Genomic DNA, 17,832 nt, shown 5'->3' on the forward strand with positions numbered 1-17,832 from the left:
GTGATGTTCAGGATGGACTAGGGAGGGAAGTGCCTGGAGCTCTTGCTGTAATTTAGGCAGGAGAGATTGGGTGCCTGTGTGCCCGACGTAGGCTGGCAGCACTGGTAAAGAATCTGAGCAACATTTCAAAGGAAGTATCAACAAAGACTGGTATATGGTGTCACAGAAGCATTTCATGAAGTAAGTAAATGGTTTTTTGATTGTAACAGTAACATAAAGCCCAAACGCCTTCTAACAGCATGCCAACTGTTCTTGAAAGAACCAGGTATCGATATTCAGTGATAAGGAACATAATAGGTAATATGAATCTTTAGCACTTGAAAGCAAGAAACAAAATGTATATGAGGAATTAGAAGTCTCTCTCATTCTTTCTCCCTCTCTCAAATAAATAAATAAAATCTTAAAAGAAAAAAATATTTAAAAATGGGCACCTGGGTGGCTCAGTTGGTTAAATGAGTGCCTTCGGCTTGGTACGATCCTAGAGTCCCGGGATCAAGTCCTACATTGGGCTCCCTGCTCAGCAGGGAGTCCGCTTCTCCTGCTGACCCCTCTCCTCTCATGCTCTCTTGCTCTCTCATTCTCTCTCTCTCTCTCAAATAAATAAATAAAATCTTTTAAAAAAATCAGAAGTTACCACAGACCCTCCCCCCACCCCAAAAACTAAGTAAACCAATTACCTGAGAAGCAATAGATCGAGCTGTTTTACTGTTGTCTCCAGTCATCAGAACTACTTCTAAGCCCATAGACTGCAAAATACGGACAGCCAATTCTGCTTCGGGCTTCACTGTATCAGCAATAGCTATCAAGCCACACAGCTCATCTATTATAGGAGCACCAGAAAAGGAGAGAGTTTGGAATATGGTGAAAGCAGGAATAATATTCTAACTTAAAACTTGAGAAAGAAATTAATCTTGTTAAGCAAAGTTTTCAGGGCTTAAGCTTAACTCAAAATGTCTCCAAGGCCACACAGGCTGTTCTCTACAAAATCTGCAACAAACCTCCATATTTCGTTATGAAAATTTCAGAGTGAGGTAGGGGTTACTAATAAAAGCAGTAATTGGAAAATGAAAAGAGAGCTCTTTATTGCAGACTTAAAGACTCTTTTTTTCCTTTGAGAAGTACTGGTTAATCCTCCCAAACACTTTAGTTCATTTAAAGGCAAATGAAACTGAAAACTAATACTTTTTTTTTTCTTTTTAAGGTGAACAGGTGGATTGAGACAAAACCAGCATTTTATACCGGGAGGAAAAATCACTGCAAGTAGTTATTTTATTTTAAAAAACAAAAGTAAATGGTATTTTTTGCTTCTTCCTGGGCCTAAAAACATCATAGTTAAGATACTGCCTTCATGCTTAGCAAGGATTATAAATGTTGACTAATTAACCTCACAGCTAGAAATTTACCCAAGAAAAAATTTAACAAAAGAAAGCACCTAAAACCTCATAGATATTTATCATAGCATTATTTATAATGATGAAATATTAGGAATAGCTTAAATTTCCAATGAGGGAATTATTAAGTTAGTTAAAGTATATAATAAATCAAACAGAAGTAGAATAAAATCAGAAAATACTATGAATATAGCAAATAATGAATAAAGCAAAATATATTAGGTATACAGGGATTTTAAATTTTTACTCAAACTATTGAGGTAAAACTTATATGCAAAATACAACCACTTAAAAACAATATTATACTAATACTATAATTCTGTACATATATTGTATATAACATATACACATATATAAATATGTTTGTATATATTTTATATAAAATTAAATATTTAATATATTATATATAAATATTTAATAATTTAATATATTATGTTATAAATATTTGATATATAAATATATTATATATTTAATTTTATATTAAATATATATTTATATATATAAATATAATACACACACAAAAACAGAAATGGAATACATGCAATTAAAACTGACACTGAGTTAGGATGATGAGATTATAGATATTATTTTGCCTATTCCTTTAATGTTTTGTTATTTTTAGGGTTTAAAAAAATCCTTGATTTGCTTTTTTTATTTTGGGGGGGTATAATCACTAAAAACAAAACCTTTATTTATTTATTTTTATTTATTTTTTACTGTCATCTTCAATTAGCCAGCATACAGCACATCATTAGTTTTTGATGTAGTGTTCAACGATTCATTAGCTGCTTATAACACTGGGTGACAGGTATTCAGGACAGCACATGTGGTGGTGAGCACTGGGTGTTACATGCAACTACTGATTAGCTTTAAAAAAAAAAAAAAACACCTTACACCAGTTAGAAATGGCCAAAATTAGCAAGACAGGAAACAACATGTGTTGGAGGGGATGTGGAGAAAGGGGAACCCTCTTACACTGTTGGTGGGAATGCAAGTTGGTGCAGCCACTTTGGAGAACAGTGTGGAGATTCCTTAAGAAATTATGGTGAGTGAAATAAGTCAAGCAGAGAGAGTCAATTATCATATGGTTTCACTTATTTGTGGAGCATAACAAATAGCATGGAGGACAAGGGGCGTTAGAGAGGAGTAGGGAATTTGGGTAAATTGGAAGGGGAGGTGAACCATGAGAGACTATGGACTGAAAAACAGTCTGAGGGGTTTGAAGTGGTGGGGGGGTGGGAGGTTGGGGTACCAGGTGGTGGGTATTATAGAGGGCACGGCTTGCATGGAGCACTGGGTGTGGTGAAAAAATAATGAATACTGTTTTTCTGAAAATAAATAAATTGGAAAAAAAATAAAAATAAAAAAATAAAAAAATAAAAATAGAGCTTCCCTATGACCTTGCCATTGCACTACTGGGTATTTACCCCAAAGATACAGATGTCGTGAAAAGAAGGGCCATCTGTACCCCAATGTTTCTAGCAGCAATGGCCACGGTTGCCAAACTGTGGAAAGAACCAAGATGCCCTTCAACGGATGAATGGAGAAGGAAGATGTGGTCCATATACACTATGGAGTATTATGCCTCCATCAGAAAGGATGAATACACAACTTTTGTAGCAACATGGACAGGACTGGAAGAGATTATGCTGAGTGAAATAAGTCAAGCAGAGAGAGTCAATTATCATATGGTTTCACTTATTTGTGGAGCATAACAAATAGCATGGAGGACAAGGGGAATTAGAGAGCAGAAGGGAGCTGAGGGAAATTGGAAGGGGAGGTGAACCATGAGAGACTATGGACTCTGAAAAACAATCTGAGGGGTTTGAAGCGGCGTGGGGTGGGAGGTTTGGGGGAACCAGGTGGTGAGTATTAGAGAAGGTACGGATTGCATGGAGCACTGGGTGTGGTGCAAAAACAGTGAATACTGTTACGCTGAAAATAAATTTTAAAAAAATTTACAAAAAACATAGGCTATGGAGGAAAATAACAAAGCCAGGCAAATGCAAGAGAATTCTAAATTAATCAGTAACAATTATGTATTACTAACATTTTCTTTTTGCATTCAAGCTTCTTTTCAAAAGCCCTCAAGTTCAGAAGTCTTTCAAAAATATACATAAAATACGGGCATCTGCGTGTCTCGGTCGTTAAGTGTCTGCCTTCAGCTCAGATCATGATCTCAGGATCCTGGAATGGAGCCCAACATCAGGCTTCCTGCTCAGTGGGAAGCCTGCTTTTCCCTCTCCCACTCCCCCTGCTTGTATTCCCTCTCTCACTGTCTCTCTCTCTGTATCAAATAAATAAAAAATCTTAAAAATATATACATAAAATAATAACTGAGATCACAACATTGAGTCATAGGGAATTAGGGAAAATCTTACCATCAACTGCCACCAATACAGCAGTCCGACCTTTTCTTTCATGCTCAGTCATGTAATCATCTACATCATTATTAATAACAAGACCATTTCTAATCATCCACTCCCGGTTACCAATGAGGACTTTGTACTGCTGGGCATTAAGAGCACCTGAAATAAAGTACAGAAAGAACATTTAGTGAGATTGTTTAATACTTATAACAACGCTGTGAGGTACGTTCTTCCTGTCTAACCTTACACAGTCACTATGTTGTATTTTTGGTAGACCACAGCCTACAACAGTGGTTTCCAAATTTTCAAGGAAAATACTCTGCTCTTCTATGCCTTTGGGCCTTTGCACATGTTGCTGTCTCCACCTGGAATGTCCTTACCCCTACTCGCCAATTATCAAACTCCATCATATTCTTCAAGAGTCAACTCAAATGATACTTTCTTGGTGAAGTTTTCTCTTTGATCTTCCACACAACTGAATTAAATTTGAAATATTTATCATGCATCAGCAGCTTAATATGGTTGGATGAAAACATAAAACTGTCTCATTTTAAACATGTGACCACTAACTTTATGCAGGTCCTTGGTGTTTTCTGGCAATTCTATACTTCCCTAGTCCCTTCGTTTTCCATTCCTTCTAGAGGGCTATTTTATACCTTCTCTTCTCCCATCCTCACCTACGGCCAGATGATGAATCTGCTTCCTACTTCAGAAAGAATTAAAAGCAATCAGAGGAGAACTTCTGCAAGCTCTCACTGCCACATCTAACCAACTACCTGTGCCTATGTACCCACCAATCTAGCTTCTCGCCTGTTATTATAAACTGCCCCTGCTCCTATTTAAGGCCAACCTCTCCACTTAGGCAGTAAACCCTCTTCCTTTGCTTATTCTAGAACATCTCTCCTACAATTGTCTCCTCTGGGATGCCTGGGTGGCTCAGTTAGTTAAGTGGCTGTCTTCGGCTCAGGTCATAATCCCAGCGTCCTGGGATAGAGTCCCACATCAGGCTCCTTGCTCAGCGGGAGCCTGCTTCTCCGTCTGCCTCTGCCTGCCACTCTGTCTGCCTGTGCTCATTCTGACAACTAATAAATAAAATCTCTTTTAAAAAATCTCTCCTCTTCCTCCTGCATAACCACATTTTCTATCTCTGTTGCACATAGTCTTATCTTTAAAAACAAAGCAAAACATAACAAAACACCCCTCTTGAGTTCACTTACCTCTTTACTACTGCCCCAAATTTCTGCTTCTGTACACAGTAAAACTTCTTGGAAGTGTTGTCTCACCTGATTATTTCCAAGTCATATCTTCCCATTCTCTTGTGAACCCACTCCAAAAAAGCTTTTGTGTCTACTACTCCAAAGAATTGTTCACAAAGTATACCAGTGACCCTTATTTTCATAAACCTAATGGCTAATTCTTTTTTTTTAGATTTCATTTATTTATTTGAGAGAGAGAGACAGTGAGAGAGAGCATGAGCAAGGAGAAAGTCAGAGGGAGAAGCAGACTCCCCATGGAGCTGGGAGCCCGATGCGGGACTCGATCCTGGAACTCTGGGATCATGACCCAAGCTGAAGGCAGTCATCCAACCAACTGAGCCACCTGGGCGCCCCTAATGGCTAATTCTTGTTCCTTATCTTACTTGCCCTATCAGCAGCATTTAACACAGTTGATCACTCCCTCCTTCCTGAAATAATTTCTGTCCTTGGCTTCTAGGACATTCTTGAGTTACCTCCTCACTCATCACTTCTCAGTCTTCTTTGCTGATCTCCCTTATCTTTTAACCTACTGTATTGCTGGGCTCAATCCTTAAAGCATTTCTCCCCGCTTCCCCCAATCTAGTCTCACTCCTTGGTGATCTTATCCAGTCTCATAGCTTTAAATACAATCTATACCAGCTTTGTCCAACAGAATTTGGAAATGTTCTGTATCTGCTATTTAATACAGTAGCCATTAACAATATGTGGCTATTGAGCAGTGAAAGGTGGCTAGTATGGCTGAAGGGCTGAATTTTAAATTAAATTTATTTTTTAAAGTTTATTTATGTATTTATTTTAAGTAATCTGTACATCCACCATGGGGCTCAAACTCATGACCCCAAGATCAAGAGTCGCATGCTTGGGGTGCCTGGGCAGCTCAGTGGGTTAAAGCCTCTGCCTTCGGCTCAGGTCACGATCCCAGGGTCCTGGGATGGAACCCTGCATCAGGCTCTCTGCTCAGCAGGGAGCCTGCTTCCTCATCTCTCTCTGCCTGCCTCTCTGCCTACTTGTGATCTCTGTCTGTCAAATAAATAAATAAAATCTTAAAAAAAAAAAAGGGGTCGCATGCTTTTCTGACTGAGCTAGCCAGGCAGTCCTGAATTTTAAATTAAATTTAAGTAATTTAAGTTTCAATAGTCACATGTACTGAATGGCTATCATATTGGAAAGCACAGATCTATAAGTGGTTGACTCCCAAATCTACGTCTCCAACCTACTCTGTTTCCTTGAACTCCAGACTTGTGCAGCTAACTGCCTACTTGTTATGTCCATTTACATGGCAACTCTACTTGAATATCTAGTAGGCACTCAAATTTTACATGTAAAAAACTGATCTCCTGGGGAGTTCTCTTCAATATTGCTCTTCCAATGGTCTTCCCCATTCTATTTAAATGGTAACTTCATCCTTCTAAAATAAACATTTAGGCCACAAACCTTGGCATAATTCTTGACTCCTGTTTCTCTCATACCCCATACCCAATCTGTGAGAAAATTTGTCAGCCAGCTCTCCCTTCAAAACACATTCAGATTTTGACCACTTCTTATGACCTCCACTGTTACCACATTGGTCCAAACCACTCTTATCTTTCACCTGGATTATGGCAACAACCTACTAACTCATCTCCCTGCTTCTATCCTGTCCTCCCCATTCCTTCAACAGTGCATTTCTATCAGAGCAGCCAGGGTAATACTTACAGGTTGGATTCTGTCACTCCTATACACAAAACTCTTCGATGGCTTCCCATCTCAAGGGTAAAAGCCAAAATTCTTTAATGACCTTAATCTAGTCCTGTGCTACTCTCTAACCTCGTCTCTTACCCCCTTGCCACTCCTTTTCTCTGTCTAGGCACACTGTTCTCCTTGCTGTTTCTCAAACTAGGCTTGGGCACTTAACATCCCTCCTACCTGGAATGATCTTGTCACAGATATTCACATAGCTTTATCCCTCCCCCTTCTCAGGTTTTTGCTCCAGCACCAACTTCTCAATGAGGCCTACCCTGATTACCCTATATAAAATAGGGTAATCCCTATACCCCTCTACCCTACAGCACTATCTCCATCGGACATCTTATATTTTCTTATCTATTTGCTCACTGTTTTGTGTTCTCCCACCACAAATAGAAGCTCCAATAGATAGTGACTTTATCTTTTCTACTTACTGCTGATTCTTTAGTGTCTTGAAAGAGCTTAATAAAAGGTGTCAAATGAACAAAATTACTATGTGTCAGTATGCCCGATACTAGAAGTTTACAAATAATAAATTGTAGTTTGGTAGAATCAGACAGGTAAATAAAATATTATCATGCACTGTACCCAGCACAAAAAGCAAAGATGAAGTACAGTTGTGATTCTTTTTTTTTTAAGATTTTATTTATTTATTTGACAGACAGAGATCACAAGTAGGCAGAGAGAGAGAGAGAGAGAGAGGAAAGCAGGCTCTCTGCTCAGCAGAGAGCCCGATGCGGGACTCGATCCCAGGACCCTGAGTTGTGATTCTTAAAAAAGAGCAAATATATATGCCTATACATGTCAGTCAGCAAAGGCTTTGCTGAAGAGAGATGTGAGCTGAGTTTTGAAAGATGAAAATAAGTCCATGAGGTAGATGCCACTGAAACAACAACATTACCCAGAGAAAACAGTAAATGAAATGATCTAATAAGCATGAAATGACACAATGTTAAAAGGAACTGTAGGTAGTTCTGTATGAATGAAACACAGAGTACATGGAGGTCAGTGGAAAAATATAAAATGGGTGGTATGGCAGGCAGAAGACATATCATGGGGAACGGACCTGGAACAAAGTCCAGAGAGACTGGTCTTCATCCCACAAGAAGACAGTGAGCAAAGCCAGGATCCCTAACAGAATCACACCGATAGGGTTTAGGGTACAAGCAAACCTCCAAAACAAAAATTGTCTGAGGGGTAGGCATAACTTTTATCACATTCCTCCAAAGGTTCATGATTCAAAAATAAGTTATAAACCACTATAATACAAGGTACTAGTCAGACAGTTATATACAATCATATTTGTAGGTTAGCAAAATTACTCTCAAGCGCAAATGGGTAGGGAGGTGCTAGAACACTTAGGTAGGTATATTATGTTTTGGGGCAAATGGATAGACCAACCGGAAACTCAGAAAACAGGCTTTGGCTAGAGATGTGGATTTTAGAGTGGTAGTAGAAGCCTTCAGAAGGCAGAACAGGCAATAGACATGAATGAGGTTGTACAGAGAGTATACATAAGAAGAAAAAGACAAAAAAAAAAAAAACCCTGGGGATACCCAATATCTGAAAGCAGGAGAAAAGAGGAATCAGAGAAGGACCGGAAGCAACAGCCAGGTAGGTGAGAGGATAATCTAGAGAATGAATGGTCATGAAATTAAGAGAAGAAAGCGCTTTAGGAAAGACAAAATGGTCAATATTCTCAAATCTCAAATGCCAGAGGCAGACTGAGAAGAAACCACTGGAATGAGTACTGAATAAGGTCATCAATGTGCTTAGAAAAATAGTTTCAGTAGTATGGACGGGGCAGAAGCAAGGCTGCACAGTGAATAAGTGAATTCAGCAAACCGAGACTACTCTTTCTAGAAGGTTAGATATAAAGGAAAAAAAGAGACAGGATACAATCTAGAAGGGATTACAGTGATATTGATGGAAGAAATGTTTGTATGTTTAGGAGATGGAGCCAGTATACACAGCTGGAAAATAAAGAAGTGAGGGGATGTAACAGAGTAAGGTTATCTGAAGAATCAAGAAAGGGTGGGATCTAGAACAAAGATGAGAGGATTCATTATGCAAGATGTGGGACATCTTTTCCCCTGAAAAAGGAATCATTCTGGGCAAAAAGCAGAAAGAACAAATGTCTGAGAACCTTAATTTTCTATGTGAAAAATAAACCTGATAATTTGCTTAGGGAACTAGGGAGGAGGCCACAGTAGCCTGTAAAAGATATAAAAGGTTTAGAGTAGCTGTGGTAAGAAATAAAAGAAAGATAGATGAACTAATATGGAAGATCAGCTAAGACTAGAATTCATCACCCTATGGTAGAATCACAGGAGTACAACTGGGAAATGTTTTTGAGTAACTCAAGTGAAGTGACCAGAAGGCCTATGGTAAAATTATTTGACAGAATGAAACCATGATGTCAATTTTTACTTCTGATCTAACAGTTCAGGATTTTAAAGTTAGACATCTGTTAATATTTGTCCCATAATTGGTACCATGAAGAAAATTAGCTTACTTGAGAGCTGGGCATCAATAATCATGGAAGATGAAGTTGATGACTGTTCATTACTTGCACCAATTTGAACCAGGGATGCATTTTTAATATTATTTTCCTCTATCTTCCAGTTATTCTTATGTAGCAAGCCTTCAATATTGATGACTTTACAGCTAATACCACAGCCTGGCACAACCTGGAAATCTACGCAGGTACCCAAGGTCTCAGTGTCCAGCTCCTAATAAACAGAAACAGAAGGGTTTCTTCTGCTGTTCTAATAATCCAAGGTTATCAATAGCACGATCAGAGCATACTGCTGGTTAATTCTAAATGTTTAGACACATGTTACATGCCCAGTTATTTCTAAATGTTTAGAACAAAACATCAGAATTGTTTACTTTAATCCCACTTTCTAAAATTCATACCAAGTTTAGAGAAAGAAAACACGGAAAGTTTACCAATATTCTCTGCCCTTTCCAGTAGAGAATTACAAGTTAAATATTTAATTCTATTGTCAAGTCAGATTTTCTATTCAGTACAGTGCAAAGGGTAACAAAGAACAGGGCCTTTAGTTACCAGAGTGCCTCTCTAGTATGATTCTGTGTCCTTAGTAAGCCAAAGAATTTTGGTGGCCATCATTGTTTTCCTGACTCTTTATATCTTCATCCTCTCTGTTGTTTGGTTTGGGTGTAAAGAAGCCAGGTCAGTAATAGTAAATTGGTAGAAAGGAAAGAACACCAATGATAGGAATTACCACATCAAAACTGTAAAATTAGATAATTTACAAAGAACTTACACAAATCAATGAAAAAAAGGTAAACAATCCCATTTAAAAAAACAGGCAAAGGATACAAGCAGAAAAGTTACACAATAAGCAATTCAAACAGCCAATGAAAAGATGTTCAACCTGATTTATAATTATGGAAATGTAAAGCAAACCATCAATGAGTAAATATTTTTTATTTATTAAACTGGAAAAAATAAAGTAAGAATGTGGGGAAATAAGCACAAATAACTTTTGGTGAAAGTATAAACTGGTACAACCCTTTATGTGGGTATTGGTAATATTTGCTATTTGGGCATTGGTAAGATTCATCAAAATTTAACTGCATATATCCTTTGATTTAGCAATTGCACTGATAGGCATTTAACATAAAGGTAAACTTGCAAAAGCTGACAAGAACATTAACTGTACACTGTAAGAAACAAAAAAAATCATACAGAACATAATATAGCCATTAACATAATGCAGCAGATATATATGTCTGAATATGGGGAAAATCACTCAATAAAAAAAAACAAGGTATCAAAGATTGGTCACTCTGTGATCTTTCTACATAAAGTCTAAAAAGAAATAAATGCATATATGTTCAGATATGCATTTAAAATGGTTAACAAATGCAAACTTTGGGGACTATACTAAAAATTATTGAATTGTACAATCTATAATGAACTTTGGAGTATGCAAATTATATCTCACTAAAGCTGCTACAGTAGTCCTCCCTCCCCCATCCACGGTTTCACATTTCCTTGGTTTTGGTTACTCGTGGTCAACTCTGGTCTGAAAGTAGCCAATACTCTTTCTGACATAGCGTCAGAAGGTCAATTGTAGCCTAGTGCCAAGTCACAATGCCTAAATCATTCATCTCATTTCATCTCATCACACAGGCATTTTACCATCTCACATCATCACAAGAAGGGTGAGTACAGTACAGCAAGTAATTTTGAGAGAGAGAGAGAGAGACCACATTCATATAACTTTTATTACAATATGTTGTTATAATTATTCTATTTTATTATAAGTTACTGTTAATCTCTTACTGTGACTAATTTATAAATTAAACTTTATCATAGGTATGTATGTATAGAAGAAAACATGTACATATAGGATTCAGTGCTCTGCAGTTTCAAGCGTCCACTCGGGTCTTGGACCATATACCCTGCAGATAAGGGAAGACCATTATATTTTAATAGACTGTTAACAGATTAACATTTGTTAAACTCTGGAGAGAGGAATTATGAAAGGGGGCAGGGAATGAGGTTTTCTTTTTCATTATGTAACTCTCTGAACTATCTGAATTTTCCTATGATAAATATGAAATACATTTTAATTTTTTAGTCAACAGGGGTTATCTGTGTGATAAAATTATAGTTAATTTCTGTTTTCATCTTTATACTCTTCTGTATGAAGAAACTAACATATTATAAAATAAAATGAGAAAATACAAGACTCTTTAGCCTCCTATCAATTATATATGTAAATCATAGTCAAACACCAGTTTGGATTTGGTCTGTGTAATTCCTGTAGAAGACAACTCCATTAATAAACAAAGGAATAACAATACCTGCTTGCAGTATTTTGTTATGGCTGTTCCAAGAGGATGTTCACTGTTACTTTCAGCAGTTCCCACGATGGCCAGGATCTTACTGCGTGATATTTTGTTACTTTCCACTAAAACCTTAACTTGATTCACTACTGGGGTTCCATGGGTAATCGTTCCAGTCTTATCAAACACCACTACCTTCACCTGTAAGAAAATTAAAATACACTGCACCTATATGACTTCATAATCCTTAATACTACCTTTCCAAAAATACGAAAAAGGTTTACTTCAACAGATGAATATTTTGTTTCTTGATAAATTAAACTGTCTTTGAGTGAGCAAAAGTAAAGGAAAATAAGGGAAAAAATACTCTAGTGACATCTAATAGCCCTCCCTTGCAAATGTTCAACCATACTGTAAATATATGTTAAACAACTAAAACTAATTGCTAATAGTTGACTGTTAGTAAGTAATTAAGAGATGACTCAGTGCCTAAGGGAAAGAGAAAGGCTTTCGATACTAATGAATTCCAGAACTGTAGTGGAAATCTAGGTAGTAGGCATATTATTATAAGAGAAGGGTAAGTAATTAAGTTGAAGTGAGCACCAGAAAAGACCTCCTGGTTTGCTTGGACTTTATTGGGTCTAAATGAGAAGCATGGTCTGAGAAGAGACAGCTCTGTGAACCCATAAGGGAAATTGAGCCCAGACAGGAAACAGAAAGAACCTGGAATTAGAGAACACAGTCACCCCACAGTAAACTTGGAATACAAACCTTGAAAAATGAATAGCTTGAGGAACCAAGATGAAAAGAAATATAGCAACTAAATACAAAGCATAATTTTGAACAAGAGAAAAAATAGCTATAAAAGTATTATGGAAACAACTGAGGAAACTAGAATATAGACTAAATGTTAGGTAAGAGTATTACAGCAATGTCAGTTTCTTGATTTTGATCTCTGTACTATGATTATGAAAAAGAATGTCCTTGTTAGGAAAGGAGCCCGACATCTGCAGTAAAGGATATACATGAGTTCTTTGTGCTGTTCTTTCAATTCTTAAGTTTAAAATTTATCAAAGTAAATAATAAATTACTATAAACATTAACAGCTTGTATTTACTGGTAAATGAGGTTCCAAATCCATTTTAAGCTATAGTCTGTGTTTACTACATACATCTGTATATAGTTTATATCCTCAATAATAAGAATATATCAGAAGGAACATGGTTTTAGGTGAAGTCAAACAGCCTTGATTGAAATTGTTTTGGAAATCCTAATATGAGAGAGATGAGGGATGATTATATTTTTGGAGTTATAGCTGCAAACTGTCAGCTAGTGGCAAAGGCAAAGGAACTGCAATGTTACTATAAGCACTGTCTCACAATGAAGAACACAAACATGGAGTCACATTTTTCCTGGGCAAATACCCCTTCTGTCTTCCTGACCCGACAACATTTCTAATCTAAGCTGGAATAAGACTCCAAATTTTCCACATCAGGGTCTGCTCTAAGAAAGTAGGCCCGGAGTAGTTTAGAGATCTTAGGTAACTTAAGACCAATCCAGAACAGAACCAAAATAACACCTTTCCTACCTCAACCCTCAGGATAGTCCCAGAAGAAGCTCAGTTTATGGACCATGTAGAAATAATTTTGGATTCTGTCTCTTAATACAGGTGCTATTGCCAGGTTAGATGGGATAATTCTTTGTTCCAGGGACTATCTTACCTTATGAGCCATCTCCAGTGGCTCGCCACCTTTGATTAGTATGCCATTTTGAGCTCCTACTCCTGTACCCACCATCACGGCAGTTGGAGTGGCTAGTCCCAGTGAACAGGGGCATGCAATGCACAGAACTGTGATAGAGGCTTGGAAAGCAAAGCGTATTATCGTTTCTGTTCGGGAGATACTTCTGTTATATCCCTTTAGAAGAAAGGCATGAATTTTGGTTATTGATCTACAGCTGTATAAAACAAAAGGAACAAAGCTTAACTCTATTTAAATAAAACCACCTTTTTCAAGTCACACTGAATCCTATTTAGCTGCCAACATACACATTTTGGTTACTAGGAAGAAAACTTTTTTTCTTCTCGTATCAATATAAGAAATTGTAACATTACTGCTAAATAAACCATAGTCCTAAAATCAGGAATTCAATTTTGCAGATTCCAGAGTTACAAACTATGTTAATTGATCTAAAGAACATGAAAGTCAGCTTTTTACCTCTACGTTGGAGAATAAGTGTTTTTCCTAAGGACTTTCAAAAAATAGCTGCACACATGGGACCTAATTGTCAGCAAATCTGATCCTGAAGAAAATGAATTTTGAATCTCTGTATACCAAGACCATAAATCTACCTTTCACACTACATTTTAAAGACAAGGGAAAAATCACGCAGCATACAAAGGAAGCTTAATCTTATTTCAGGAAAATTCTTTTGAACATAACAGTTGAACTGAGTCTATAAGGTAGTGCACAGCTCTTAGTGACACTGAATATTTGCTTGTGTGAGTAAATACAATTGACAGTATCAGGGGAAATCTACGCACCCCTGAACTCATGAGAAAAATCCCTAAGGGATACACATTCCAAAATACTTCTCAGCAATCTTCTGGTTCAATGTGTAATTAACCAAGGTGAATCATTTTTCTAAAATTTTATATTATACTAATGACCATATATCATGAAATAGATACATAGTTTTTATGATTCTACCTGTTCTGTTTTTTTTTTACACTCAGAACTTCTTATCTCAAAAACAAAGACCCACAGTAACATTATAACAGAAAAATACACTTGGAAGTATTCACAATCTGGTCACTGAGAAATGGCAAGATGTCCACACTGCATTATTTGCAACCCACTGTTTTTAAGGAACCAGAAGCACAGATACAATTAGAAGAAATCACCTGTTCCAACAAAGTCCCTCCCCAATTTCATAGCTCTGTCAGTATTTATCTCAAGGCTCAACAACCAGAGAGAACAGTGATAGTTGGTAACTAAAATACCGTTATATGCAAGGGTTTGGCTAAAGGGCATTAAGTGTGTGAGCACAAAGGATAGAAAGGGAGATCAAGCAACATGTGAAAAGGGGAAAAAGGCGGTAAATGTCATGGGGTCCAATTTCCATTCATAAAAAATACCAGGAAACTAGATGATTTATGGAGGTGTCTGTGACCTGTGGCAAGTGTAAATCCCTCCATCTCATCTAACTCTCACAAATGTTCCAGAGTTAGGAGTCTTCAATTTGTTTTGTTGTTGTTTCTTTTTTTTCCATTTTATTTTATTTCTTTTCAGTGTTCCAAAATTCATTGTTTATGCACCACATCCAGTGCTCTATTTGTTTCTATCCCCTTAAAGTCTCCCTTTCCCCCACAATTCCCCGTCTATGCCCCCAAGAAGCCACATGTCCTGATTTCACATTCTTCTTAACTATTTCCATTGTCTGGGTCTAGAGTGAGAAAGAGTCCTCCACCCTCAATATCAGGGTTTAAGGAGTTCTCCCCCAAATCTCCAACAAGGAAAAGAAGCAAGAGACGGAACACTAATGTTTGGAAAAAAGTCATAGACACAAATTCTGCAAAGCAAAGGGAGTGGTATTTATACACACTGAGATGTTTAACAGATTCTATCCAAAAGGAGGCTGTAGGAACATAGAGGAAACAAGCTACAAATAAACTACTTCCAACTAGAGCAAAGTGACAGTACATATACATTCATACTCTCTGCAGGGGGCTACACTGCACATTTACTCACATTATCTCAAATGTATGACTCCTAAGGGCACTTGACCTAATACAGTGGAAACATGGTAACAAGGGTAACCTGACATAGTAACAGATGAACAATAATATGATAATGCCAAAGCAACAACATACATCAACAAGATAATAATCATTCAGGAAAAGTCCTCTCCCAGAGCTGAGGTTACCAATTCAAAGTTAGCTATGAACATTCTCTGAATTCTTTAAAAGCTATGGCTTACAACAAAATAAAAATCCACCCAGGACACCTGTATGGCACGACTGGGTGGCTGACTCTTGATTTCAGCTCAGGTTGTGATCTCAGATCACAAGCGAGAGGATAAGAATCATACCATCATTTCAATAGATGCAGAAAAAACATTTGACAAAATGCAACGTTCATCCATGATAAAAAACACTCAACAAAGTAGGTTTAGAGAGAATACACCTCAACATAATGAAAGCCATTTATGAAAAACCCCAGCTAACATCATCCTTAATAGAGAAAAATGGAGTGCTCTTCCCTAAGGTCAGGAACAGGACAAGAATGTCCACCGGAACCATTTTTATTCAACATAGTACTAGAAGGCCTAGGCACAGCAACCAGAAAACAAAAAGAAATAAAAGGCATCCAAATTAATAAGGAAGAAGTAAAACTTTCACTATCTGCACTTGACAGGATACTATATATAGAAAACCTTTTTTTAAAATTTTATTTATTTATTTGACAGAGAGAAATCACAAGTAGATGGAGAGGCAGGCAGAGAGAGAGAGGGAAGCAGGCTCCCTGATGAGCAGAGAGCCTGATGCGGGACTCGATCCCAGGACCCTGAGATCATGACCTGAGCCGAAGGCAGCGGCTTAACCCACTGAGCCACCCAGGCGCCCCTATATAGAAAACCTTTTGAGAGACCTCACCAAAATCTGCTAGAATGATAAACAAATTCAGTAAAGTATAATCAGTCTACAGAAATCTGTTCCATTTCTATATACCAATAATGAAGCAGCAGAAAGAGAAATTAAGAAAATAATCCCACTTATAATTTCACTAAAAGAATAAAATACCTAGGAATAAACCTAACCAAAGAGATAAAAGATCTGTACTCTGAAAACTTAAAACACCAATGGAAGAAATTGAAGATAACACAAAGAAAGGGAAAAATAGTCCATATTCATGATTAGAAGAACAAATATTATTAAAATGTCTATACTACCCAGGACACCTGTATGGCTCGGCTGGGTGGCTGACTCTTGATTTCAGCTCAGGTTGTGATCTCAGGGTCCTGGGATCAAGCCCCATGTTAGGCTCTGCACTCAGCAAGGAGTCTGCTTGAGGATTCTCTCCCTCTTCCTCTGCCCCTCCCCTTGCTTGTGCTCGCTCTCTCCCTCCAAAATAAATAAATTTTTAAAAAATGTCTATACTACTCAAAGCAATCTACAAATTTAATGTACTACCTATCAAAATACCAACAACATTTTTCACAGAACTAGAACAAACAATCCTAAAATTTATATGGAACCACAAAAGACCCCGAATAGTCAAAGCAACATTGAAAAAGCAAAGCAAAGTTGCAGGCATCACAATTTCAGGCTTTAAGTTACATTACAAAGCTGAAGGAATGAAAACAGTATAGTAGTGGCTCAAAAATAGATACATAGACCAATAGAACAGAACAGAAAACCCAGAAATAAACCCTAAATTATATGGTCAATCAATCTTGAACAAAGCAGGAAAGAATATACAGTGGGAAAAAAGACAGTCTCTTCAACAAATGGTGTTGGGAAAACTGGACAGCAATATGCTAAATGAGGAAACTGGACCACTTCCTTACACCATACAAAAATAAATCCAAAATGGACGAAAGATCTAAATGTGAGACAGAAAACCATCAAAATCCTAGAGGACAACACAAGCAGCAACCTCTTTGACCTCGACTACAGTAACTTCTTACTAGACATGCCTCCAGAGATAAGGGCAAAAATGAACTATTGGGACTTCACCAAGATAAAAAGCTTCTGCACAGTGAAGGAAACAATCAACAAAACTAAAAGGCAACCTATGGAATGGTAGAAGATATCTGCAAACTACATATCTGGTAAAGGGTTAGTTTCCAAAATCTATAAAGAACTTACCAAACTCAACAACCTCCCCCCTCAAAAAACCAAAAAATCCAGTCAAGAAATGGGCAGAAAACATGAATAGACATTTCCCCAAAGAAGACATCCAGATGGCCAACAGACACATGAGAAGATGCTCAACATAACTCATCATCAAGGAAATGCAAACCAAAACCACAATGAGATATCACCTCATACCTAACCAAATGGCTAAAATCAACAACATAAGAAATACCAGGTGTTGGTGAGTATGTGGAGAAAAACAATCCCTCTTACATTGTTGGTGGGAACTGGTATAGCCACTCTGGAAAGCAGTATGGAGGTTCCTCAAAAAAGTAAAAACAGAACTACCCTATGATTCAGCAGTCACACTACTGGGTATTTACCCAAAGAATACAAAACCACTAATTCAAATG

The 17,832-nt window shown here is 37.3% G+C and overlaps 1 protein-coding gene across 2 annotated transcripts in view; it reads right to left on the reverse strand.

The window, feature by feature from the left end:
- ATP7A (ATPase copper transporting alpha) overlaps positions 1 to 17,832 on the reverse strand; it is a 170,356-nt gene that overhangs the window by 11,503 nt on the left and 141,021 nt on the right. For both annotated transcript variants that reach the window (XM_044234332.1, XM_044234331.1), the window contains exons 15-19: positions 13,284 to 13,478; positions 11,581 to 11,763; positions 9,257 to 9,473; positions 3,773 to 3,919; positions 678 to 820 (exon numbers count right to left, since the gene is read on the reverse strand). In XM_044234332.1, coding sequence (XP_044090267.1) covers positions 678 to 820; positions 3,773 to 3,919; positions 9,257 to 9,473; positions 11,581 to 11,763; positions 13,284 to 13,478 — 885 coding nt within the window. The remainder of the gene's footprint in view (positions 1 to 677; positions 821 to 3,772; positions 3,920 to 9,256; positions 9,474 to 11,580; positions 11,764 to 13,283; positions 13,479 to 17,832) is intronic.

Source organism: Neovison vison, chromosome X (genome assembly GCF_020171115.1).
Source record: "Neovison vison isolate M4711 chromosome X, ASM_NN_V1, whole genome shotgun sequence".
Classification (NCBI taxonomy): Eukaryota; Metazoa; Chordata; class Mammalia; order Carnivora; family Mustelidae; genus Neogale; species Neogale vison.